The 26,946-nt window shown below is 44.8% G+C and overlaps 1 protein-coding gene across 1 annotated transcript in view; it reads left to right on the forward strand.

The window, feature by feature from the left end:
- Nucleotides 1-26,946, forward strand: part of LOC306780382 (plexin-A1-like) — a 240,451-nt gene that overhangs the window by 46,667 nt on the left and 166,838 nt on the right. Inside the window, exon 3 of the mRNA XM_079272739.1 lies at nt 12,122-12,304. Within this exon, the coding sequence (XP_079128865.1) occupies nt 12,122-12,304 (183 nt within the window). The remainder of the gene's footprint in view (nt 1-12,121; nt 12,305-26,946) is intronic.

A 26,946-nucleotide genomic window follows, 5' to 3' on the forward strand; every position in this document is an offset into this window, starting at 1 on the left:
TGAGTACACACACACACACTTGGCAGTAAACGGCTAATATTGAAAAACAGTGGAAAGTTTACATCTGAAATATGGAAATTCACCACACTTACCAAGCTCTTTGTCAGCATTTCATCAGCATGACTTAAATCTCAAAAGATAGAAGAAAACTCAATAATAACACCCACTGATTGGTCGTTCTATTATGTATCTTAAACATGATTCTCCAGCAGAGATGTTAATAATGAACCGCCATTAACACTTTATACAGATTAATGCCGTCAGTTAGAAATCCTGTATACATCTGTTGCACTTTATTTAAACAATGCCTACATGTATTGTCCCTGAGAAAGAAACTGCGGCGCAGCTTGTCACTAGAATGACAAGAGCTGGTCCACCTTTAACGTCAGCCCTCCTTAAATGAGCCTGGGCCGAAGCTCAGGTCTAACCGAACCTTGCACGGCAGCTAGTTCCTCGATCACGTGGCAATCGCTTCTGCTAGCATCAAACTCATCGTCACACACACACACACACACACACACATGCACGCAGGGCTCGCAATACACCGGTCGGAAACCCTGACATGGCCGAGTACGGCAGGCATTAATTACGAGAGTAAATCTTCATTTTGTGAGCCAGCCAGCAACAAAAGTCAGTCCCGCGCTCATAATTCCGTTAAATTGTGTTTAATAAGCCGTTGCACTCCTACATGCATGCCATATGCACACGTGTATTTGGAGCATCTGTGTGTGTACTCTGGGCACGTCCTCCTCCGTGTCGGTCCGTGCCCCGTCACTTTGAACACATTGTTGAGTATCTTGCAGGCATATTTGGGTGAATCCCTGCAGCGCTCTGTTATTGGATTAAAGCTGTCAGGGAAGGCTTTGGTTCAGATTATACAGATTACAGTCTGCAGTGCTCGGATGGACGGCACGCTTTAAAGAGCATCGTCTGCCCCAAAGCGGGGCAGAGTGCAGTAAAGACAAGCTCCGCATTCGATGTGGATGACTTTGGCCGACAGCAGTTCATTCAAATATGCACGGATCAGGCCCAGTACCGACCCATAGTCTCTGTAGTCTATCCAAACCTCGAGATATATCGAGTCGTCTCTGTAGAAATACAGACATCCAGATACAAATATATTATTACTACGAGATATGATTGTGCTATTACTTTGATAGAATTATATGTAAATGATTTACTCTTTACAAGGTAGAGGCCAATTCGATATAAAATGTGTTGACATGCAAATATCAGTAATTCATTAAATAGGGAGGGTGGAAGACGACAACAATAGCAAATTGGTATCTGATTAAAATCCAGCTGAGGTTTGGAGCCTGAAGCTATTTACCTGTTGTGCAACCTCTACTTACAGAACAGCCTGCGTCGTCCTCTCCGCTCCGTGTAAACAGCCGGCATCTCAGTCCAAGATTTGCCCATTTTTTGGTCATGTTACTGTCGGTCTCAGCCGAGTCAGTCATGGCTTCCCTGTTGCGCTGAGAAGCGCGGGAATTTAATGTTTTTTACAGACTTGTGTGATATCGTGATTTTTATGAAATATTAGTATTTTGAGCTTACATTTGTTTTTGTTTTTTTAAGGAGGCGTTCGTTCAAGGATAATTGTAAGTTTGGAAATCCAACAACAGGGTCTGATTTTTATGTTTCAGGCGAAAATTAAGATTGTATTTTTGGGGATATTTTATCTTTAAAAAAAAACAACAACAACAAAAAAACATACCGTCCGCTGGTGGGCTTCGGAGTTCTTGTGGATAATATGGAATCCTAAACATCTAAGACAAGATTCATTCAGCCTCACTGATCCACAAACACCACATGCATGAAGATGAAAATACACATGCACAGCAGGCAAAAATATTCAGAGCATCACTGCTGTCAACAAACGTGTTACTGTGCCAGAAAAGCAACACGCCAGACCGGAGCTGTTCCGTGTGGAGGGCCGAGGCTATCCGGGGTGAAGCGAGCTGCTGTCCCGCTGCGGCACATTAACCCGTGCGGCCGACTGACACTGACTGCTGGAGCCGAGCCCTCTCGTCCCCACAGAGCGCCGTCTCTCTCTGGGACTCCTCTACTCTGTACGTTTTGTTTTTCCCGCACACCTCCGTGAAACTGTGACCCAGAAAGGTTTCCCACCGGGATTCAGTCATCACAAACGCACGGACCGGCAGGGATTTCAAATCCGCTCCGCCTTGTTTTTCTTTTGTTGTTGTCGTTGTTTTCTCAGTTCACCGGTGTGGCACTAAAAGCGATCGGCTCGTATTCACCATCCAGCCTCCTCGTTTAGACTCCGCAATTAAACCAATTACCCCAAAATAGTGTTTCAAGGTGTTTTTAAAGTAGATTGAGTGTGACCAGTATTGGAGCACAGAGCCCCGTGTTGAATAATGGAGGAAGGAAAAAGGGAAACACTTCAGACAGGAAGTGAGACAACCGAGGAATAGCGTGATTATTGCCAGGCCCGGGCAGATATTTTAACATTTCATTTTTTGACTTGCATGTGTCGTACAGCTGCGGATAGTCAGGTGACTGAAGAACAGAGAAAGAAATGAGAATTTCTTTTTTTGAAATTGTGGGACTGAAACACTCAAACACAGACCGAACTTTCCACTGCTTTTTGCGATCACTAAATATTTTCACACACATGTTCACACTTCGAGGCAAGTGTTGCATGTTTTTTATTTCAAATGTTTCAGCTCCTCGCATTGGCACATCTGTTCTCAAACAAGGAAGGGGTGGTGGTGGGGGGGTTAAGGAAGTGGATGAAAAGAAAGAGATAAAGGAAAGGAATGAGAGAGAGAAGTAGAGAATGATGGAACCAACGGAGCAAGAAGACCGTGTGGAATGAACCGAGCTGAGAAATACAAACGCTGATCTCTTGGCATCCCAACTATTCCTCTGTTCCTCTCTCTCTGTCTCTCTCTCTCTCTCTCTCTCTCTCCCTCTCGCCTGCAGCCTCTTCGTTCCACCAGAGCACATCTCCTTGCTGCCAGGCTCTCCTTCCATCTCCAATTTAATGCTCCTCATTTCACCCGAGCCAAAACAACAGATGCTGAAATGTCAAAGGGCCTTCCCTTCATTCATGAACTTGCAGAAAGTCACATTTACCAAAAGATAGAAAGCATCAGGTCAATGATGGCTTGTTCTGTGTGCAAATATCCGAAGCAGGTCAGTTCCTTCTCATGTGAGTGATGCCGAGTGGTTTTAGTAAAAGCAGGGATGCCAGTTCCACCAAGAAGGCCAGATGTTCCGACGGTGTGAAGGAAGCACTGACCTGAACGGGATTTGGATGCTTTTTGTAGATAATTTGCCAGATAAGGGAACTAAATATATATATTTTTCCCTTTTGTTTTTAGATTCTTTGCAAGTGTGAAAACAATAATGTCAAATGAATTCCAACAGTATTATTATTACCAGTAATGTACCCAACCTACCAACCTATAAACAGAAAAACACTACTTTTGGGGAGGTTTTGTGAAACTTAATTATGTATGAGTTTTCTCGTGTTCCGTTCAGTGTTTCCTCGAGGGATCGTTGAATGAATTCAAACATTTGCAAAGCAGATTTTTGGAATATTTAACAAATCAGCATATTTAACCTTCGCAAGCAAATCATCTTCCAAAGGAAAACCTGCAACGCTGCGGTTAAAGCTGCAGTCGGTAACTTTAAGGAGAAAAAGACAACCAATCAGGACAGAGAATGAGAAAGTATTTAACTCGGCTGCCATGTTGAGAACAGTCGAGACAAAACCAAGCACCGCCCACCTGGAAAGCAGTTAAAATACTTTGAGGCGATAAAGTAACACAATCTTTATTCATAATCGATGCTGAGTTTGACAGTTTGATCGGAATCCACGAGCAGTGATTGACAGCTGCGTGACAGACTCCTCGCCTCTGATTGGTTGTTTTCCTTCGGGCACGGTAGAAGGAGCACTTAAAGGAGGCCGAGGAACCGGGTTTGTTTTCCACAGATTATCTGTCTCATGTACTACTGTCAGGACAGAGTGACGGTTTGAGCAAAATAGGATAATGTGTTATTTCTGCTGCTTAAATAATGTGTAAAAAAGTATGAATGAACCACTCCAGGACCCCTGCAATCATCTTCTTTCTTGTCTTTACTGGCTTTTTACCGCCACCAGTCGATCAGCTTCAAACTGCTGGAATGTGTCTGTGTTGCATCGCCTTCATACTCGCTTGCGGTCTTGTGCGGATGCTACTCAAAGCACAAGATGCAAACAAAATGGTTTGCATGGCTACATACCGCCACCATAAACCCTCCACAGGGTACCTTTAATAAACGAAGAGAACAGATAGAAACCATGTGTCATTCGTTATGATTGGCCCGCTGCTCCGTTCTAGGTCCTGTGTGTCAACAACAGTACGCTCCAATCAAACACAATCAGCAACGGATATTCAAGCTGCTTTTTAAAATAATATTAGTCACAAAGGCTCGATGGGACAAATGAAGTCTTTTGCATCTTGTGCTTGTCCTGCTCTAACAGCTCCTCGACCAACTGCAGTGATAGAGGGCGGGCACTGTGTGTCTGTGTGCGAGTGACAGCATGTGTGTGTGGGCGTGAGATGCAGATGCCTGTAGTTCTGTTGCCATTAGAGCAGACTGCACTGCCAGATGTCTGCACAAAGTCCACTCTGTGTGTGTGGATGTATCTTACAGCGGCTGTACACTTTCACCACTACACACACACACTCTGTCTCACCCACAGACACACAAATGCACATTGAACAACAATGGTATGTGTGTGCAAGGACACTTGTGTGTGTGTGTGTGTGTTTTTAGTTAAGCAGGTCAAAGCTTCAAGTGTCGCAGTCTGTTAGACAGATGTTTAAGATCCCTGTTGGAGCCCCTTCTCTGTCTCGCTCACACACACACACGCGCACACACACACACACACACACACACACACACACACACACCGTCTTTCATATCCACCGACAAACAAACATGCACACACAGACACTCATTAACAACCAATTAGAGAGCAGATATTGGCTCACTGGGGGAAACTAAAGGCCAACCGGCGCTGTTCTCCGCTTCCAACGCCAAGTCACAGCAAATGCCTGGATGCAGGCCAGGACTGTGTGTGTGTGTGTGTATACATGTGCGGTGTGTTTATATGTGTGTTGTTGACTTCTTCTTCTTCCCAAGTTCTTCTTCCCGGTCCAATCTCATCTCAATTCTTTATTAAAAAAGACACACACACACACACAAAGCCTCAAATAATGAAATGCAGTTTTCCAGTCTGCAAGTCTTGTTGTTCGTTAATAATTGCTTAATTGATTCTTGAGACATTTGGCTCTCTGGAGAGCATGTTGACAACTTGTCTCTCGCTCTCCCCTCTCTGTTTACCTCAATCACAGTCTCTGACTCACTCGTTCTCTCCCCGCCTCTCCTCTTCGTGACGCTGTTTCACATCGACGCAGATAAACCAAGATTGGAAATGAATTAAGAGGCTGACAATTTAAGGTGATTAGACGGACGTATAGACGCGATTGTTGGTAATAAACTGAAGAGAAGAGTCGCACGTACACTAAAGGGAAGAGTGGTTATTGTGGCTTATGATGGCTTTTAGATTCCAGAATAAAAGTCTTCACCCATCCAGACTAATGGAAATATTACCCGGTCCTGATTTGCATAAAAATAACATTCATGAACGAAAGTCGAGTAGATAAATGACTTGATAAATGGCCTTAACCTGGGGAGGCCTAACTACGGCCCGCCGACCAATTTTAAATGTCTTGAGCATCAGCCACCTCATGAATGCCAGTTTGCACGTCCTAATTCAAACACTAGTTTGAAAGTATCTCTGCCTCACAAACCAACATGTTACCATTTCTGCCCGTTCTGTTTGTTACATCTTGACACTAGACTGAGAGATTTTCCTCTTGTGTTCACGTTTGCATCGTAACCTTTGAAGTGGGGCCCTAGGCCATGAACAGAAACCGAATATTAGGCCATTTCTGCCTGTTTTACCTTAACTTGTTTACTTATTTACACATGATGTGATATTTTAAGTGGGCACAAAATCCATGCAGTGTTTGTAGTGTAGTGTATTAAATGGAATTTAGGAGCAGCAGATACAGAGATATTTTGTAGTAATAATGTTGCGCAGTTTTAGAAAGAAAAGGAATTTTCTATGAGGTTTTGTGGTCTAGAAATTCAAATCTTCTTGCAGTTTAACTACTGTTTGCTCCCGTGTTGGCCCACAATCCACAGGGTTTAACCACCCCTTGCTTTAATAATGAAGAGAAAGCACTTAAGTTTTCTTTCTACTTCTTGCTCACGACACAAAGAATGCTTTGATTTTGTTTTGCCGTGCTAATGTTGGTAACGTGGTCCTCCTGGTGCCACATCTCGTGAAACCACAGAACGGTCACGGTCAGCGCTCACGCCGAACTCAAGCCCTCTCCGTCTCTCGCTCTCTTCCTGGATCGAGGCTCATTAGCGACGACAACAGCGCTGTTGACCCCTTAGCCTCCCCCTTTGTCTCTCCTCCCTATCTCCCCTCTTTTCTTTCCTCCTCTTCTCTCTCCCCATCTCCTCTCCTTTCTCTTCATCTCACTTGCCCCACTCTCTCCCTCATCGGCCCATCATCATTCACCCAGCAAGAGTTTGACAGGGGTCTACGTGCGCGTGCGTGTGTGTGTGTGTGTGTGTGTGTGTGCGTGCGTGTGTGTGTGTCACCAGGGGCCAGCCTGCGCCCGTGTACAGCAGAGGTCTTCGGCAAGGACAACACAGGGGACTCTGTCCTTGTCTAAACCCCTGAAAATAGCACAGTGTGTGTGTGTGCGTGTGTGTGATGTGTAAAGCTATGTACAGTGTGCTGAGTATGAGCAATAGCTTGTAATAATAATAGCGCGGTCAGAGGTCCAGCAGGGCCAACAGGAAGCTACGCAGAGCTTATAAAAGCCCAATAAAAGCCTCCTGCTGGTCACCTTATGTTAGAGACACAGTAAAGGATTATCACAGGGATCCACACCAAACACAGTGTCACCATTCACCTGACGACTCAGCCATAACTAGGGGTGTCACGGATCACAACCCTCACGGTTCGGTTCGGATCACGGTTCAGGAGTCACGGTTCGGATCATTTTTCGGATCAACAAAGAAAAGGGGAGGAGACAAATATAACTTTGCTTTCCATTTATTAATGAAAGAACTTCAAGAACACTTAAAGCAAAGAACTTTGGGCTATAGTCTTACATGAAAACAAAAATATTGAAGATGTCCAATTTGAAACAAAATGAAATGAATAAATAAAAATAATACATTCAATAATTCTGTTAAGTTTAAGTGCAACATGAGTTATGTTGATATCCTCGTCCTTTCATCAATGTTGAAAGAAAGAAACAGCCAGTGAGCTTCCACTGTTTACACTGAACTGAACTGCTCAGCAACAACTTGGTCTGTGTTTACTTCCTGTCAGGTTATGCCATTCAAATACACAATAATGTTACATTACTGTGACATTATTTTCAAAAAGATGAGAATATCTCCATTGTCTGGGGAGAGGGTCGACCTTTCTGTGGTGACTGGAATATTATTGGGCCTGTCTAGCTTCACTCTGATACTTCTGTCAGCACCTGAACCAGGTGTGTGTGTGTGTGACTCTCACAGAGAGGGCGTGTCTACAGCATCGGACTAAGAATCACTCCGCCGTGGTGAAAGCAGTCTCTACAGTCTTTTCCTTCTCATAGAGGCCTGGAACAGCTTCACACTGAAGTGGGTGCGTGAGTGGATTTCGTAGCATGGCTCAAGCATTTTAAGCAGATTTAGAAATCCTTTGTTTTCTACACCGGAGTGTCCCCGCCGCGGCTTCTGACGTTCCTCCGCTCGCCATGACTTCACCGTTAAATGCTTCTAAGCTGCTCCGTTCACGTGAACACACTACTGCTTTATATCTGTTCACTGACACTCTGCATTGATATTCAGGGACTTGTTACTTGAAAAGGAACAGCAGCAGTAGAACTTTATTACACACTATGATGATTACACTGTAAAAAAGAAAAAAATACTCTATTGATCCGCGGTTCACGAGTGATCCGAACCGTGAGGGGTGATCCGAACGGATCACGGATCGATCCGTGATCCGTGACACCACTAGCCATAACCTTATAATATGATAAATCCAGCACATATATGGACGACGCCACTGTCCTTCAAGTGCAGATTGAAGTGAAACCTCAGTGGCAGAAAGCAGAAGCCGTTTAAACTGAGTCATGCAGCGGATGATGGAAGCAGGAAGGCTCTGATCATATGAGATTCATAGTTTTAACGACGGGACATCTAAAGTTTATCTTTTTTTGTGACACAAAATAATTGCTTAAATGAAGGTATCAAACAAACTATTATCTTCTGGTTTTGTAAAACTGAGTCACAGGTCAGGTAAAAGTAGCATATGAATAATTCTGTTTAGTTCAGGAGTGGTTTGGGACCAGACGGGAACATTTCCCCCTTAAAGCTGGGGGGGGGGGGGGGGGGGCTAACGTGTTTTTAGGATTCTTTATTAGGAGTTAGGCCTAAAGAAACAGGCTCTCAGATTTTCTTGCTACATTTAGCGACTTTTGGAAAAAAGTAACCTGTTTGTAGTCTGAACACTAGAATAACCCGAGGGTGATCAATTGAGGAAATGTGTTTTTTTAGTTGGTTTTTTTAGGCTCTCCAGTCACTTCCGTGATCATACTTCCGATGGCAGTAGATGAATGAGTGACAGAGCAGGCAGACTGTAGGAACTACATGTCTACAAGGCACACAACAGCTAGCAGATGTCCGGTCTGTGTGAGGCCACATTTGTCTGCAGTGAGAAGAAACACGTCGACTGAACGCTCCGCTGTGCCTCAACGTGAGCTGTTGACCCTACGGTAATGATGCAAGTCAGGGCTAAACATAACAAACCATTAGCGTCCTCAGCATGCCGGCGATCTCGCTTCTGTGCTCCACAGACACTGGGAATGCAGATTAGTTGCCGAGTGCGAAGCACCGGCATGAAATAAATCCCGGCTCAATGATGTAATTATGAGCCACTGGAATACACGGGTTCCTTAAAACTTCTGATTTGGACACAAAGCTGTGTTTTTATAGAGGCGTGAAACAGACGTGGTCTTCACTGCTGATATTCAGTGACTTTGCTTTTGACCGTCATGTCGTTTGTCCTCAGCTTGATGGAAAAGACATCTGCAACATGCATTTAGTTATTTATCTCAACAATCATGTGACCTGTAAATGCTTGAAGCCCGGGATCATCATCCTTGTAATGCTCTGGAAGGAAGGAAAGATGGTCTCACAGAGCTGCAGGCTTGTGAAAGCAGAAAAAAAAGAAAAGAAAAGATAAACCCCTTTGGGAGGGACGTGATTTCCCTCCGGCCGTTCCCAGTGAACCTTGAAAGAAAAACAAGAAGAAAAAGGGAGAAGACGAGAGAAATATGTGGCGACAGAGAAGAGCAGGATTAGCAGAGGCTGGAAGGGAAAGAAGAGAGAGACAGAGACAGCAAACGAGGGGAAGGAATGAATGGAGGTCTGGCTCTGCTCTGTCTTTATCAGAGGAAACAAGGGGACCCAAGGCCAGGCTTCATACAGCCACCTCTCTCTTCCTCCTCTCCCTCTCTTGCTTTCTACATCTCTCCCTTTTGTCCTCCTTTCTTACTCTAATTTCTCACAAAAACTGTTCCAAAATTTAAAACATGTTTACGCAAATGACACAAAAAGCCAACGCGTTCGGTGTGCGCGTGTCTCTCTCACCCTCACGTTGTGTCTTTGTCCTTAGATGTTAAAGTTTGCGGTGGTGTCTGGCTGCCTTTTGAAAGTCTGGTAGAAGTGAGACAATGTTCACCAAAGACCTTATTTTTCTCACACACACACACACACACACACTTATATGTGCAAACACACTCGCTCCCCTGACAGTGTTGCTGTTTGGGAGGGACGGGGTGATTGATTAGTCTCTATGGAGACGATACGTTTTCTAATGAACAAGGGAAAGCTTGCATGTTAATTTGTGTCTCGTGGAAAGGCTGGAGCGTGTGTGTGTGTGTGTGTGTGTGCGTTCCATTTGTTCCAGTGGACGTTAATATATAAATATATATTTTTTGCCATCCACGCCTTCAAAAAAGTATTTCTGAGCGGCTGAGGTGGAACGCTGGCTGTAACATGAAAGAGAAGTGTGATGAAAATAGACTTTGACTCGGTGATTAAATCGTGTCGTTCACGAGGCGTGTGACCTCGACGTTCACTGAAGAGACTAGAACAAGAGAGACTGGCTTTCCTCAAATGAATACATGATCTGTAAATTCCACAGATCATGCTTTCTAAATGGTCTTCAGTTGTTTGAGCTTTGACTGACGCTCTCTAACTACGTCATCTCGTCCTGCGTCTCCTACAATGGTTGAATATAGGGGTCACCCCCACGAAGAATAAGGGGCATGTGTTTTGCGCCCTCAAATCGTCACAGCTGGCAGATGTTTTTTCTTTCTGCCGTAAATATATGGCGAAGAAGTGAATGATTTTAGTGCAGGGCTATTTTACTTCACCCTCTTACGTCCAAGGATCTCACAACATCCGGTTAAAAAGGTCAGCCGACAAATGTTTGTTGTGTGTTTGTGTGTGTGTGTGTGGATGCGGCGCTGTCCAGAGTACTGAAACAGAGCAACAGAGACGGTGTCTTCGCCTGATTACTTTTCGTTGTTGTAGATGGAACTTCTGGTCCTAATTCCATTTTTCCGTTTTGCCAAATTATCTCGCGCTCTGATCGTGCTACATCCGTGTGCGAGTTCTCTGATTAATAAACGCATTCTTTGATTTTGAAACGGTAGCCTGCTGTTGCTGTATCAGCCAAGATGTTCTTAGGCTACATGGTTTTATTCCCGTTGTTTGTACTAAAATAGGCTAAACATCATCATATTTTGGGAGAAACCAAGCAATTGTATGTAAAATCTGATTTTCATCATCCCCGAATAACCAGAAAGGAAGGATCCTTTGTCTCATAGCCACCTTTTCCCTCCACTGCGACGTTTGGACACAGAGATTGTCAGATGAGGCTCCTTAGGTCGAATCGTTCTGTCGTCGACTGTTCGGGGACAAGCTCAGTTTGCTGTCGCTGGAGCATCATCAGCTGTCCACATAACAGCAGTGGACTTAAAAGTCCCTTTTGCGTTTTTTTCTGGAAATTCAGTTAAAATTTGCACTACAGAAACATGGCTTGTAAAGATGCACGCACTACATGTGCTTTAGTGTGTGTGTGTTTGTGTGTGCATGCACAATCACCTTTCAGAGTTGTGTATATGGTTCTCTGTATGCTGGTGTGTGTGTGAAGTCGCCGCGGTAAGTTAGATGCCAATGACCTGTGTCACACACGTCTACGCCGCACACCTCCTGATGTGAATGCAGCTATCGCATGCTTTTAATGACATGCCTAATACCCCCGCCCCCCCCCACACACACACACACATAAATCAAGCGTGACATATCAACATATCAGCGTGGTGATGTGCCTGTACCAGACACTTTGATTATGATATGCTAATCTGACCTATAATTTACTTCCTGTCATGTCTCTGTCATCTCCTCCAGTGTCTTGCTCCCTTTGATTTACTCGCTGTATTGGCTTGTCTCTTATGATAAACTACATCGCCAAAGCTGTATACAAAGGAATCAATATTAAAAACATTAGCAAGCAACTGTTCATCCATTCAAACCATGCTGAGATGCTTAATTGCTCTGTTTGACATCATGTACTATGAAATAATCAAAGGCTGGAATGGAGGGGAAGCCATTAATCACAGGAGCCAGAACTGTGTACCGGTTGGATTGTGCTGTTTGAATGAAGGACAAACATCACTGTGTCCCCATTTTCTATCAGTTTGCTTTTCAATAAAAGTTTTTTTTTTGTTTTAAGGGGAGGAAACTGAAGTGAATTCTTCCAGCAACGCCCATTAATTTAGCTTTACTTCTCAGTAAATCTGCAGCGGCTTGGCTTCGCTCCAGCACTATAAAACGTTGAAAGCGTCCTCCTCCTTTAACAATGAATGTCAGTTCAAACGAGAAAGGGGATTGTTTTAAAAAGCGTTCATGCTTGAGCTAATGACCGTCTCTTCCTCTGTCCCCCCCCGTGCAGCCGCTGCAGATAGACGACAACTTCTGCGGCCAGGACTTCAACCAGCCTCTAGGGGGCACCACCTCCATCGAGGGCATCCCGCTCTACGTGGACAAGGACGACGGCATGACCTCCGTGGCGGCCTACGACTACCGCGGGCACACCGTGGCGTTCACTGGCACCCGCGGCGGACGCATGAAGAAGGTAGGCGTGCGTGTGTGTGTGTGTTCCCATTGCTCTTTAGAGTTGAAGCAGTATTGCCGTTTTGGTGTGAAACCCTTGAAACTCCATTTTCGATGAGTCATGGCTGTATTAACTTGGCGTGAAGGATTAGAAGCTCTTCAAACAGACCAAATTCAATAAACATTCAATCCTGTTTGGCCCAGAAACTCTTTTCCAAGCCCGCAGGCAGCATATAGAAGATATCATAGTCCGCTCTGAAAGTTGTTTTTGTCATGTATGTTCTGGCGTTTCCCGCCAGTTGTGAACAATACATTACAGTAATAACCGACATAAAACCAACAAAATGTCACTAAAATGGGGATTCAAATGCTCCTGCCAGAGTAGAGTGTCTGTGTGTCTGTGTGTGTGTGTGTGTGTGTGTGTACAATGCCCTACAGAAAACCACTTTCACTCTGAAGCAATTTTGTGCCATTTCATGATGTATTTTCAATGGTCATTGGTTTTGACATTGCTTACAAATGGTTTTGTCATCAAATCTCATTGCAGACATCAGCTATATATATATATATATATATATATATATATATATATATATATATATATATATATATATATATATATATATATATACATATATACACCCACACATGTTTTTCTAAACATACCAAACAACACACATATATGTTTGAAGGGAAAAAAAATAAAGGCAGCAGCTCTGGAGAGATGCACGTTTGCGAGGCAGTGTGTGTGTGTGTGTGTGCACGCGTGTGTGTGTGTGCGTGTGTGTGTGTGCGTGTGTAGAGCTGCTGCTGTTTGACAAACCCGAGCTGTGTGTTTTTTATATCTTGCCGAGTGTTGTTTGGTGGTCTTGCTAAATCCCAGGGTGTGTATCTGAGTGGCCTCAAGGTGGGTGAGGATGATTTCCTGTTTGTCCCCAGAGGTGAAGCAGATCTGTGTGTGTGTTTGCACACTCATGCTTGCAATGGTGGCCTTCGAAATCTCTCCTCAATCAATTTCCACTATGTTCAGTGTACACGCAGCATGCAGTCCGTTTGTGTGTGTGTGTGCGCCAGTGGGTTTACAGTGTGTGTGTGTGTACCCATGCTGAGTAGACCGCAGGGTGTGTGTGCCAATCAGCCGCTCCTTCATCTGAGATGCGACGGAGCCGCTTCTGTGTTTTTGTTCTCTTTTCATCCTCTGCAGGACATCTCCATACGAGAGTGTCACCAATACTCTGGAGACTGAATTAAAAGTCACCCGAGGATAGAAATAATTGCATAAATACATACGTAATACAAAATAAAAAAGATAGGAAGTTACATCCACATTTCACTGTCAGCTTCATTTGAAATTGAAAGTTTTAAAGACAATTTTAGGAAGGCTTTCAAGTCATCTATCACTTTGTAAGTGCTTTTCTGTTGGTTTGGAAGTGTTTGTGTTGACATCGCACCGCCTGCCACTTTCTGTTCAAGCCGAAATGCGTTTGGAAAATTCAGCTGCTACAGTTTTTCGTACCAGTTTGACAGCTTAAGCGTTAAGGCCCCTGTGTTTCTGAAGCCGGAGGAACGTCTGCCGCAGTAATGCTGCTGTCAACTTCTTTTATATCGGCTATGATAATGTGCAAGCTCGCACAGACACACACACACACACACACACACACACACACACACACACACACACACACACACACATATGCCTCCTTACATGGCTTCCTGTCTCTGGTGGTTTGCTACGTCGACTGAAACCTGGCCCGCTAGTCCTTGTGCCTGACCCCTGTTCTGTGTCTACGTGTGCGGGCTTTGTTGAGCGTGTGTGTGTGTGTGTGTGTGTGTGTGTGTGTGGGGGGGGGGGGGGGGGGGGGGGGGGGGTCAGCAGATACTGGATGATATCCCGCTGATCGGAATCCCATTTCCCCTCAGCCGGCATGCCTTCCTGTGCTCCGGAGACGGAGGGGAGGAAGGTGAGCGCGGAGGATGGAGGCCGCCGGTGTCCGGCGGGACAGGACACCAATAACAATAAATCAGCACAATTACACCGTCTTTCCTCTGACACATGATGCAATTCGTTTTTGCCTTTTTAAATGAGGTCTTTTCCAACTAAATTGGACAGCAACTCTTAAATGACTGAACTGGATTGCTACCAAAACAGAATTTTTGAGGGAGGCAAGAGGGAGGGGAGCTGGGATTAGAGAGACGCAGAGAGCGAGGCAGATGGGATGAGAGACGGTTCGGGGCTGTGTGGTTTTTATTGCTATTCATTGGGAGTTAAACTGTGCTCCTTGGCCCTAATGAAATGTAAAGCTGCAGCTCGCTGGTGTCTGCACACGTGCGCGCTCGCTCGCGCTCATTAGAAATCCCACAATGTGACGGCTGCTGAGTGCGCGCCAGCCTGCGCGGACCCGTCCCGGCCGCCAGACTCCCCGTATCGATTGATCTATGAATATATAATCGTTAGTGTAAATCTTAAACCCAGGCAGTCTATTGGATAAGTGATGGTGTCTTCGTCTGGGTATGTGGGTGAGACTGAGAGAGGGAGAGCGCTGTGACATAAGCCAGGCTGCTGCTTTACATCAGCATGGCTAATCACAATGCCTTGACTGACATGTGCTAAATACCCTCCTAACGTCTCCGTGACTGTTGGGTTTGGACTAACACTAGTGGTGTCACGGATCACGGATCGATCCGTGATCCGTTCGGATCACCCCTCACGGTTCGGATCACTCGTGAACCGCGGATCAATCGAGTATTTTTTTCTTTTTTACAGTGTAATCATCATAGTGTGTAAAGTTCTACTGTTGCTGTTCCTTTTCAAGTAACAAGTCCCCGAATATCAATGCAGAGTGTCAGTGAACAGATATAAAGCAGTAGTGTGTTCACGTGAACGGAGCCGCTTAGAAGCATTTAAAGTCATGGCGAGCGGAGGAACGTCAGAAGCCGCGGCGTCATTTAAGTCGCAAGTTTGGGAACATTTTGTCTTCCCTGTAACGTATGATGATGGATGAGGGTGGTGGACGAAACCGTTACGGTATGTCGGCGTTATTTAAAGAGAGACACACGACAACGGCAAAACATCGGCATGTCCACACATATGAAGAGCCACCATCCCGTCTGTCAGCGACGGGGACACTCCGGTGTAGAAAACAAAGGATTTCTAAATCTGGTTAAAATGCTTGAGCCACGCTACGAAGTCCACTCACGCACCCACTTCAGTGTGAAGCTGTTCCAGGCCTCTATGAGAAGGAAAAGACTGTAGAGCAGGGGTCTCAAACTCAAACTACGTCATTTTATGTGGCTGCGAATCCGCCAGCAAAAAAAAAAAAAAAGTTACATTTCATTTTTTTTTTTTTTTTTTTTAAAGTTAGACTTGATAATAAAATATCCCCATAGTCGAAATTATGAGATAGAAAGTCGAAGTTATGAGATAGAAAGTCATAACTATGATAGAAAGTCAAAATTCTGAGATTGAAAGTCAAAATTATGAGATACTGAAACAGTCATAGAAGCAGCTCTTTGGCTGGTTACTGTACATTTAACATGGAAATGTATTGTGAGTACATTGAAGACTACTTTAAACTGTGAATGCAGAGACAGTTATTTAACAATATGTTACGAGTAGTTACATTTACAACCGGCCCTTTGTGGGCGACCATGATGCTGATGTGGCCCGGAGTGAAAATGAGTTTGAGTCCCCTGCTGTAGAGACTGCTTTCACCACGTCGGAGTGATTCATAGTCCGGTTCTGTAGACACGCCCCCTCTGTGAGAGTCACACACACACACACCTGGTTCAGGTGCTGACAGAAGTATCAGAGTGAAGCTAGACAGGCCCAATAATATTCCAGTCACCACAGAAAGGTCGACCCTCTCCCCAGACAATGGAGATATTCTCATCTTTTTGAAAATAATGTCACAGTAATGTAACATTATTGTGTATTTGAATGGCATAACCTGACAGGAAGTAAACACAGACCAAGTTGTTGCTGAGCAGTTCAGTTCAGTGTAAACAGTGGAAGCTAGCTCACTGGCTGTTTCTTTCTTTCAATATTGATGAAAGGACGAGGATATCAACATAACTCATGTTGCACTTAAACTTAACAGAATTCTTGAATGTATTATTTTTATTTATTCATTTCATTTTGTTTCAAATTGGACATCTTCAATATTTTTGTTTTCATGTAAGACTATAGCCCAAAGTTCTTTGCTTTAAGTGTTCTTGAAGTTCTTTCATTAATAAATGGAAAGCAAAGTTATATTTGTCTCCTCCCCTTTTCTTTGTTGATCCGAAAAATGATCCGAACCGTGACTCCTGAACCGTGATCCGAACCGAACCGTGAGGTTTGTGATCCGTGACACCCCTAACTAACACTCTTATATGAAGTCGCCCTTGTAGACTGCGTTTCTGACTTTGGGGTAAACACCAAATCAGCATTCTGTTAACAGGCTTTATTGGTTTAACGCGGCACAGCGGAGAACAGCTGATTTAGAGCCCCGTGTCAAAATAAAGGCTAATTTTGTGATTTAATTGTGCAGGATGGTCTCTGTTAGGAGAAGGTCACCATTACATTGAGTGACTATAGTCTTAAGAAAGACGCAGACCGTTGACAGAATGCCGACGCTGTCTTCAAACTGATCTGGATGCAACATTTAGGATCTTATGGTGTAGATTATATGACGTGAGATGAAGGACACGTGGCAGGATGTGGATCCATGATATGAGTAGAGCTGGAGGAGTTGATGGAGGAATCGTTCGCTTCGATTTCAGTTTGGGACTTTTGAATGGCCAAAGCCAGCAAATTGAAGAATTATTCACATTTTAAATGACCAAACAGTTCACTTAGAAATAAATAGACGGATTGACAGCTACCCTGATAAATCTCTAGAAATAATTTAAAGTACTCTAGTCTAGTGGATGCACAGCCTGGATGCTGTACAGGATGATCTCTAACTGAGATATAATGCTCCTTTCAAATGGGACTTATTTTCTGCGTCAGCATTCAGGAACACACTGTTCTTTGCATTTTAGTGGTTTAAAGAGAGACAAAAAAACTCTTTATTGCAGTCACATGTAACAGTCACGGGCTAATGCCAAAACATAGTCATCAAGTCATCAGGAGTCATCATGTGCTGAGCATGAAAGCTCTTTTGTCTCGACCTTAGAAACATAAATAAAGAGTGATCTTAAAGGGGCCAGGTGTAGGAGTTAGTGGCATCTGGGGTAAGTGAACTACGGTCGCTGAGGAGAAGATGCAATTCGCCCGATGGAGAGCCAGTGTTTGGTTTGTCCATTCTGGGCTACTGTAGAAACATGGCCGCCAGCTCCGTGAGTAGATATAAACGGCTTCTTCCAACGTAGCGAAAACGTCAAGGGAGCCAAGAAAACATACATTATATTCCTTTTCTGCCAATACATCCCCCTAAAATGCTACACACTGGACGTTTAACTCGAACTCCAGTTGCTTGCACTTTTGGAAATCAGATCCAGTTGAGAGCTCTGGAAAAAGCTAAAAGTATTGTTATTGTTGTAAATGATTATACAGCACTTTCGGCGGTATCTTAAAGTTGGCTACCATGAGCTAACAATAGCCTTAATGAGCTACAAGTCATACCAGAGGCCGCAAACCCCGTGAGTGTATCGCTATGGGGAAGGCATCGCCAATTGTTGGATGTAGAGTGCAGAATCAAAGAAACAAAAGAAACTGAAGGCTTAAAGACATGCTAGAATGTATGACGCAAGACTTAGGGTTGCAAGATGAAAGACGTGAGATGGAGGGTGTCTAAGGTTAGATGAAGGATGTACACTAGGATGTAGGACATAAGAGATGCAGTATGGGTATTTGCTGTAGGGAACAGTTACAGCCTTGTCACACAGAACGGGCCTCCTCTCTCCTAGTGAAAAGTCTAACGGCTGCCAGCCAGCAGCAGCATACGTCTGCATTATATGCTGTTGTTCTTTGCTCAGCGCTTCAAAGTCGAACATCTTTCTTTTAAAAAACCCCACAGTGCATCACTTTGCAGGGAGACACGGGAGTAGGTGGCGGACCAATAGCTCTGAACAGCATGAAATTGCACCATGAGCTGCCTTCTGTGCCGTTTGCCAGAAACAAAAAACAAAAACCTCCTCAGATCTCGGTAAAAACCTGGAAATCTTTCATTCCTCTCATTCCGTCGTGTCTTTTGTCTACCTGGAGAGAACAAGGCGCTCTCGCCACATCAGGCGAGATGAAAAGGAACTCTTAACAGCCTCAAGTATTTCCACATACACGAGACAAAAAGATGCAAGCAATGAAGTCAGAGAGAGTGAGAGGAGCGGGGGGTACAAAGTAGTGTATAGGTGTGTGAATGTGTGTGTGTGTGTGGGGGGGGGGGGGGTCATGTCATTTCATCATTTCCCTGCGAGCAGCAAATCCAATTACTTTTCCTTCTCTATCTCGGAAGATGGTCTGAGTGACAGGACCGCTACAGCGCCAACCGGGTTGATTGACGGAGCGCTGGCACTTCACCGTCGTGAGACACGGAGACAAGTGAGGGACCGGTTAGACTTCGGGGCACCTCGGAGCCAGCGAGGTGGACCAGAAGTTCACCGGCCCCGCTCCTTCGATCGCACGGCCGTCCCACTCGGAGATGATCTGATTTGCCTTTCTTTTTTTTTGGCAAGTTGCCTCATGTGTGCGTTTCTGTGTGACCGCAGAAACGTATACACTACCCAGCATTCTGTGAATCTTTTACGCAGTATATCTAACAGTATGGCACCAGCAAATTCCAACTTCAAATCAAACAGCACCTACTTGCGTCGTCTCATAACAGTTTGCATATATCAGTATCTCAGATTCTCTGCTGAAGAACAACTTTGAGATGCTTGGACTTTCCTAAGTATTTCCACTTTACTTAAAGGGCCAGTGTGTAGCATTTTATGGATCTATTAGCAGAATTGGAATGTAATGTTCATAGTTAAGTTTTCATTAGTGCATAATCACCGCCACCGCCATGTTTCTACGGTAGCTCAGAACAGACAAACCGAACACTTGCTCTCGAGAGGACCTCTTGCATCTTAACGTTACCTGAAGGCCACCGTAGTTTTCTGACAAGCTCGTGAAACGCTGGTAACACGAGCAAAACTGTGCTACTGCCAGCCGCCATTTGACTTCCGTCGCTCATAAAATAGCGTTATTGTTGTGGCGTCTGAGCGAGGTTAATTGCGTTACCACGGTTTTGCAATTGGCACTTCTATTGCAATGTGCGACCACACTGCTCGATGCCTCAAATCCTACACACTGTCCCTTTAAGTGCGCTGCTTTATACTTCTACTCCACTGCATTTTATTTGAATGACTTTTAAAGGCAAGAGGAATATTTTATGGAAAGAGCAGTGATTAGAGAAAAGTCTGTAAAGTCAATAGACTTTGTAAAGCCTGTAAATCAAATGTACCCGGTTGGGAACCAATAGTCTGAGCAGTGTGCTTTGCAGGATACCGGCTCTGCCGATCGCAGTGTCCTGCGAATGAGAGTACCTTGGATCTCTTCCTAGAGGTTTAGATGGCCGTGCGTGCAGTGGCTCTTCAAGCTTCGCAGCAAAACTAGCTGTCAGAATGATTAAGCCTAATCAGGAAACATGGGATGGGAGGTAATTTAGCATGTGAATGCTAATTAGCACTAGCATTTAGACTGGCAGACGATGATTGAAGCAGCGCATCGGCTGCTCAGCCTGGTTAAATGGCAAAAACACCAGGCTGGTGGAGATGATTGATAATCTTGGATCGGGCTGCTGTCCCTGGCCGTGTTTGTGCGTGTGTGTGTGCGTGTGCGTGTGTGTGTGGACTACAGCTCCTCTTCTCTCCAGTGCAAACTTATAATGAGCAGATGAGCGCAACACCTGAGCACACTATAATTCCATCTTTATCCCATTAAGTAGAAGTTAGTGGAATAATGTCCGACCAGTTTTTCGGAATACACCAGACTTTTGTGAAGCCTGGTGTGTGTGTGTGTGTGTGTGTGTGTGTGTGTGTGTGTGTGTATGTATGTGTGTGTGTGTGTCATTCATGCCTGGAGCTTCTTCCCTGAGTGTGAGTGAGTTTCTGAACCTGTAGTTTGGCATGCACACTGGTTGCATGTGCTGTGTGTACTTACAATTATGTGACATGTATATATCAATGTGTCAGCGGTTATCCCCTTTAAATGAAAGTGTGTGTGTGTGTGTGTCGCCGTTGTGAGAGGACTAGTGTGTGAATCTCGCAGAGATAATATTACCGCTATAAGCGGTGCTAATGTTTGAGTGAATTATCATCCTATTCTCCCCGCTAATACTTCTCCGCACTCCCTCTCTTCAGGTCTTTTCCTCTCCTCTCTCTCTCTCCCCCCTCTCTCATCCCCTGTGCTCCCTCCCTCACTCATATGTCACCTTCAGCTCCCTCTCTCTCGACCGAGGTGGGCGACATGCCCGCAAATCTTCCTCCCCTAGAGAATTTCCAACCTGTGTGTGTGTGTGTGTGTGTGGGGCGTACTGTCCTTCTCTCCTCTCCCTCATTCTCCGTATCTCCTCTATCCATTAGTACATTAGTGTATGTCAGCCTGGGGGGAAAAAAAGAAAATAAGTGCTGTCTCTGTCAAGCCTTTCATGAGAGAGAGGCTTAGGGACACAGAGAGGAAGCGAGATAGAGATGAACAGATAGGAGGACATGTAAGGCAGACACAGAAGTGATCCTTTAAAGGATTGTTGAGCATCTACATGGATCTCTGTGCTTGTGTTCGCCTGGACCACTGTTTGAGGTGAGAGTCATTTGTAAAAGCTGTTGTACTTATTTGCAACGTCTCAAGCCAGCGTCGAGACAAGTCATCATTTATGCAAATGAACAGCAGCGAAGTGACCCAGCACGACATTGTGCATTAGGAGACCTGAGTTTTAATGGAGCTCAATGGGGCGTTTGTGACCGCTGGGCTACCCAGAGCAAACACGGGGTAGGTGTATGGACAGGGCTTTACTGCATACAACCAGTATACTCCAGCACAGCTAGAAATATCATTTTAACTGGCCATACAATGTTAGACAGGTAAAAGCTTCAAATTTCACTTATTGACATGTAGATCAAAACGTAGATCAAAACGTTAAAATCTCTTAAGCTTGCGTGAACTTATTTCAGGCATCCAAGCCCATCCAAAAAACCCATTCATAAAACCCACCGGCTTTGAAACGAGGGAACTGGATGTGCAAAACTGCTGACTCATTTCTGTGTTTCAGAACTCACTCCTGCACCGCTCTATTCAGTCGGCTTTTGAAAAATGGCATTTGGAAAACACCTCCATCTGAAGCACATCTGAAATGGCTTTCTTTTAAGGAAATCAGAGTCCTTGCTGTCTTTTTTCACTGCCTCACAGGAAATGAGCATTAGCATGAAAATTAGTCAATGACACTACACCTAAGACTGGCTTCCACGCGTTAAAACGCCTCCTCTAGACTCATTTGCATGTGAATTCTCCAGGTGTTACTTATTATAGGAGGAGACAACTGGACAGAAGAAAAAAGAGTGAAACCCTTTTTTTCCCTAAAGTCAGCACAGCATCAAATGAGGATGGAGTGACACAGAAATAGTCCTTCATGGCGCTGGCAGAGTGATCTGAATTACAGCAGCAGGATCTCTGCCACCTCCGGGACGCGGGCTGATATGATACTGTTCTGCATCACTTCTGAGAGGCGGCCTCTGCTAATGTGCCATTGTGGCTGTGGGTTCAATTCCCAGGCGGGCTATCACTTCATATGTATTACCCCCTGTGTCCTTGTGCAGGGCATTATCTCAGCGCTCCCTCTGGAGGAATGTGGCTCAATGTTAATGGATGGACGATGTGCATGGAGAGCGAGATGGATGAATTAGTGAGCGTATGAATCTTTGATAAGTGGGAAGGCTTTGTGAGTGTCAAGAGACAAAGGGAACGATCACAGCTAAACCTATCAGCTGTGGGATGGCTTTAATCCACACAAAACCCCTGCAGAGTGCTAAGTGATGTGCCTGTCGGTTGTATAAAGCAAATCCATTCGGAAAAAAAGGCACGATCCTAAATTGCAATTTCATAGGTTATTACCAGACGGCAACCTCCAGGTCTGAAAAGTGAAGCCAATGAGGAAGTGCCTTGAAATTACATCATCTCTACTGGCCAGCAGGGGGCGACTCCTCTGGTTGCAAGAAGAAGTCTGGTTGTATAGAAGTCTATGAGAAAATGACTCTACTTCTCTCTTGATTTATTACCTCAGTAAACATTGTAAACATGAGTTTATGGTCTCAATCTCTAGTTTCAAGTCTTCTTCAATACAGCATGATGCTCATTCAGTAAATGATGGTCCATTTAGAGGCAAATAGACCATAAAGCAGGGTATGCTTTAGGGCGGGGCTACCTTGTGATTGACAGGTCGCTAACACGGCGTTGTCTTTGGTGTTGTCTGTGTTTTCGTCGAACAATTCTAACCCTTTCATTGTGTTTTCAGTTCATGAAAGTTAATTGTAACGTTTTGGTTGCCTAAAAATGTTATATTCAGCATTTTGTTGTACTGTTCTGATTCCAAAAAACTAAGATGTCCACGGTGCATGTCTTTCTGGCAACCTGTTATTTTACCTCTGGTTTGGTCTCCACCGACTCGTTTGATAACCGCTCCATTCGTTGCTAACTTTGTCTGTCTTGTGATGCTGGTCAGGTAGTGTTCAGCGGGCTTCTCAGAGCTTTTTCTCCAGAATCAGCAGCCTGCTGTGGCTGGAAATGAGGTTGAGGTGAACATTGAGACTGAACAGTGGAGGGCCATAACCCGCTCCCCCCCCCCAGGGCCATGCGAGGCCACAAGCGGAGCCAAACAACAGACTCAGACGCATATGCAGACGTTGAGCTACAGCCAGCGATGTGCTCGGACAGCTGTTGTGCTGATGACCGGTGCCAGGTGCCAGTGGCCTGATTCAAGCTGGCTAACCCCCTCACGTCACAACGTGTCTGCGCGGATACGGGAGGTGATGGGCGGACATGTGTCTCTGTATCTGGCGTGCATCTGGACAACAACTGGCTTGTGTGTTGTCTATACACGTGTGTTGTACTCTTTGGCACATTGTACTATTATCTCGGGAAAGATGCCAATCATTAACCATTCCAATCAAAAAACGTTGTTATTGTCAGAGCATTTGATTTATCGATTGCTGTCGGCATGCAATGAGAATTTCAAAACATATAACAAAAAAATGAAGAAGATTAACATCAAGGTAAATGTGCTGCCTGGATGTGTGTGTGTGTGTGTGTGTGTGTGTTTATGTCTGATTAGAGGGCCGAAGAAACATTTCAGCATGTGTTTGTGCCCGTTATGTTAATCTCTTTCACATCAAGGAAAGACGCAGCCCGCGTGTGTGTGTGTGTGTGTGTGTGTGTGTGTGTGTGTGTGTGTACATGTGCATTTGATTAGAGGGCACATGCAGGAAAGGATAGACTGTGTGTGTGTGTTTAGTGGGACTGCAGAGGGTCCATTTGCTTGTGTGCAAATGTGTGTATCCGTCTGAGATACCGATCCTTAGATGAAGGGCAATCTCACACTCCTTACGTGTGTGTGTGTGTGTATGAGAGAGAGCTCATCTTCATCAGTTAGTGTAGGAAGCAGTGTGTGTTTATATATTACAGCAGCTGTGCTTTCTTCATGTAGAATGGGAGCTGCCCACCTGATGCCAGGGCAGCTGCCACACTAACAGACACACACACACAGACACACACACACACACACACACACACACACACAGACACAGACACACACAGTGCCAGCAGCCCTTTTTCTGTATCTCTGAGTGTGTGGTTGCTGCTGAGGGGAAGAGAAAGGGCCAGCTGCAGTGTAAAGCCTTCATCAACTGTTCCTCTAGACTGCCCCATCTGTCTGTCCATTAACACACACACCCATACACTAATGCAGACACGCGGCCCTTCTGTCGACCTATAAGAAACACGCGGCGTGCGTCACACTCAATGGGGTCTGCCACCTTTACGCGTATACTGTGACGTCTTATGGGAAGAGAATGTCTGTCAACTTTGCTCGACACCATTCGTGGCAAATCTGTTGAATAAAATGGTGCAATTAGGGTAGAAGGAACTCCATTGTGTGGTTTATTATATATATATATATGTCTTTCTTTAATCCCCTTTTTTCCCAGTCATTGTCCAAACCTCGCTTTCTTTTGATGTGTTCTAATCTAGTCCACCTAAAACCCAGCTTGTCAGCCACACACAAGGATGTCAGGCCACGGCTCGGCACTCGTTATGTAAATGAGGGAGAGAGTGGGAGTTGGTCGGGGTCAAGGAGATATAATGACATGGAAAATAAGGAGGTTGAGCGCGAGAGAGACCGTCGGAGCGTCGTCCTTGATGATGTTTATGATATCGATTGGCTGCTCTCCAGAAGCCTCCTGATTTGGACATTTGTGAACATTGTGATTGCAGCCAGAGCATCTAATGTCTGGAGTGGCCTCTGCAATCAACGACAATGATCCTTCACTCCGTGTGCAATCTCTCTCTCTCAAGCACACACACACACACACGCACACACACACACACATACCTGAAGTTTTCATGTGTTCGGTGTGACATCATCTTCACTGGATAGTCTGTTGTTTTACTTTCCAGTTATTAAGTTTAGATCATTTCTTCAACGCTGCATTCTACTGATATTCGTATAACCCGCTGTTGATTTATACATTTTTTTTAAAGTGACTGTCGTCGTCGTGACTTGTGGACTGCCGTTTTGAAGCCTCAAGTTCAGCGGTTTGGCCGTCGCCATCTTGGCTTTTTGCAACCAGTGAAGGGAAGTGACCATATTTGGACTGTAAAACTTAAATGAATGTTACAGGGCCGTTTGCAGTCAGACAGCTTATCTTACTTGCACTGCTGGACTTAATTCTCCAGATTTCAGCATTTGTTTTGGCGTTTGAAATATTAACATATCTGATGGGACAACTACGGTATAAAGATATGAACCTATTTTTTTAAATGACAAAACATTCATTTGAATAAAGAACCACAGATTGTTTTCTTGCTCTTTTAGCTAATGCTAACCAGTTTTGGTAACAGAGTAGACACCGATGATACAAAAGATTAGATGTAGTGATGAACTGGTGAGGTCGCAGTGAGAAACTACATAGACTTCATGTCAATTAACTTCTGCTTGAGCGAGCTCATTTAAAAAATACATGTCGTGACCGTGTTTCCACGTCTCTCCTCTTTCAACTCCTCAGTCTCCCTTTTGCTCTGCTTTCCTCTTCACCAACTGATCTGGCTCACAAGCTAAAGAATCCAGTGGAATCGCTTTGCCGTCTGTCTGGTCATCAGACAATTGTTTTTGTTGTTGTTGCTTTTGGAGTTTCGAAAGTGGCCGTGCAGCTTCCCTCGGGGACGGAAGAGGCAAACAGATAAACAGACACGGCGGCAGAGAACTACTGAGAAAATATATATACAGGCTGATAGTGAGAGAATGGAGGAGGACAAAGAGCCAACCAGAGCTGGTGTTGTTCAGCCATCTGGTCTGTGTGTGTGTGTGTGTGTGTGTATGTGTGTGTGTGTGTGTGCGCCTGCTTTCTATTGTATCTGAATGCAGCGGAGAGAATGACTTAGATTACCAAGACTGATATGAAAGTCACACTCGAGGACACGCTCCAAGTGGCAGACCTGCATACACACACACACACACACACACACACACACACACACACACACACACACACACACACACACACACACACACTCACTGTCTGTCTGTCTTCAGCCTTTTGGTTTTCACTGGGAAGCTCACAAAGCATTCAGCTGAAAGACAGGCGACCGTTGCATGGTGTGTGTGTGTGTGTGTGTGTGTACGTACGTACGCCAAGGTCCCTCCTCTAATTGAAGTGTACACTGACTTGGCAGGCTGCCTGATGTCACAGAGTCATGCAGAGGGACAATAGAAGAAGAGAGCGATAGAGAGAGAGGGATGAGTCGTAGAAACCAACGATGGGAGAGGAATGAGAGAAGAGGAGGAGAGGATGGAGGTGGAGGAGAATGGGGATGAGCTGATGAAGGAGATAATTAGACAGCAACAACAGCCCTAATGCAGTTAGTCTTTCCCCAGCGGATCATAATGGAACCATATTACATTTCGTGGACTACTTCATGTGTTTTGGAGTCATATTCCTAAATGGCTCAGATATATATTTGATGAGGACGTTCTTTTTATCTCGGCAGAATTGAATAAGCACGCGTCACAGGCTCCGCGGTGACTCCACAGTCTGACAAAGTCTCTGACAACATCGACAACCATCCCATTAAAGCGCCACTGCATCAGGTTTCAGCAGTATCTGTTTGCGATGTATCAATCTAAAATAAATGTGTGTCTCATGCCCGTGAGCTCAGATACGACAACCGTGTTTATTTATTTTACTATTGTATGTGTTGGTATCGATATGAGGCGGTGCCTCTGTGCTTCATTCGCCGACTCTCATATGGCATCCCAGGTGTTAGCTGTCACACACTCTAATTAACATCCAGTCTCCAAAATGAGAAGTTAATCCACTCTCTGAAGTGTGTGTGTGTGTGTGTGTGTGTGTGTGTGTGTGTGTGTGTGTGTGTGTAGGATTTGGTCTCCCGATCACCTCCTGAGCCAGGCACGAGTAATTCAGCCATTTGAAAGCACT

The sequence above is a fragment of the Melanostigma gelatinosum genome, assembly GCF_949748355.1.
Source record: "Melanostigma gelatinosum genome assembly, chromosome: 8".
NCBI lineage: Eukaryota > Metazoa > Chordata > Actinopteri > Perciformes > Zoarcidae > Melanostigma > Melanostigma gelatinosum.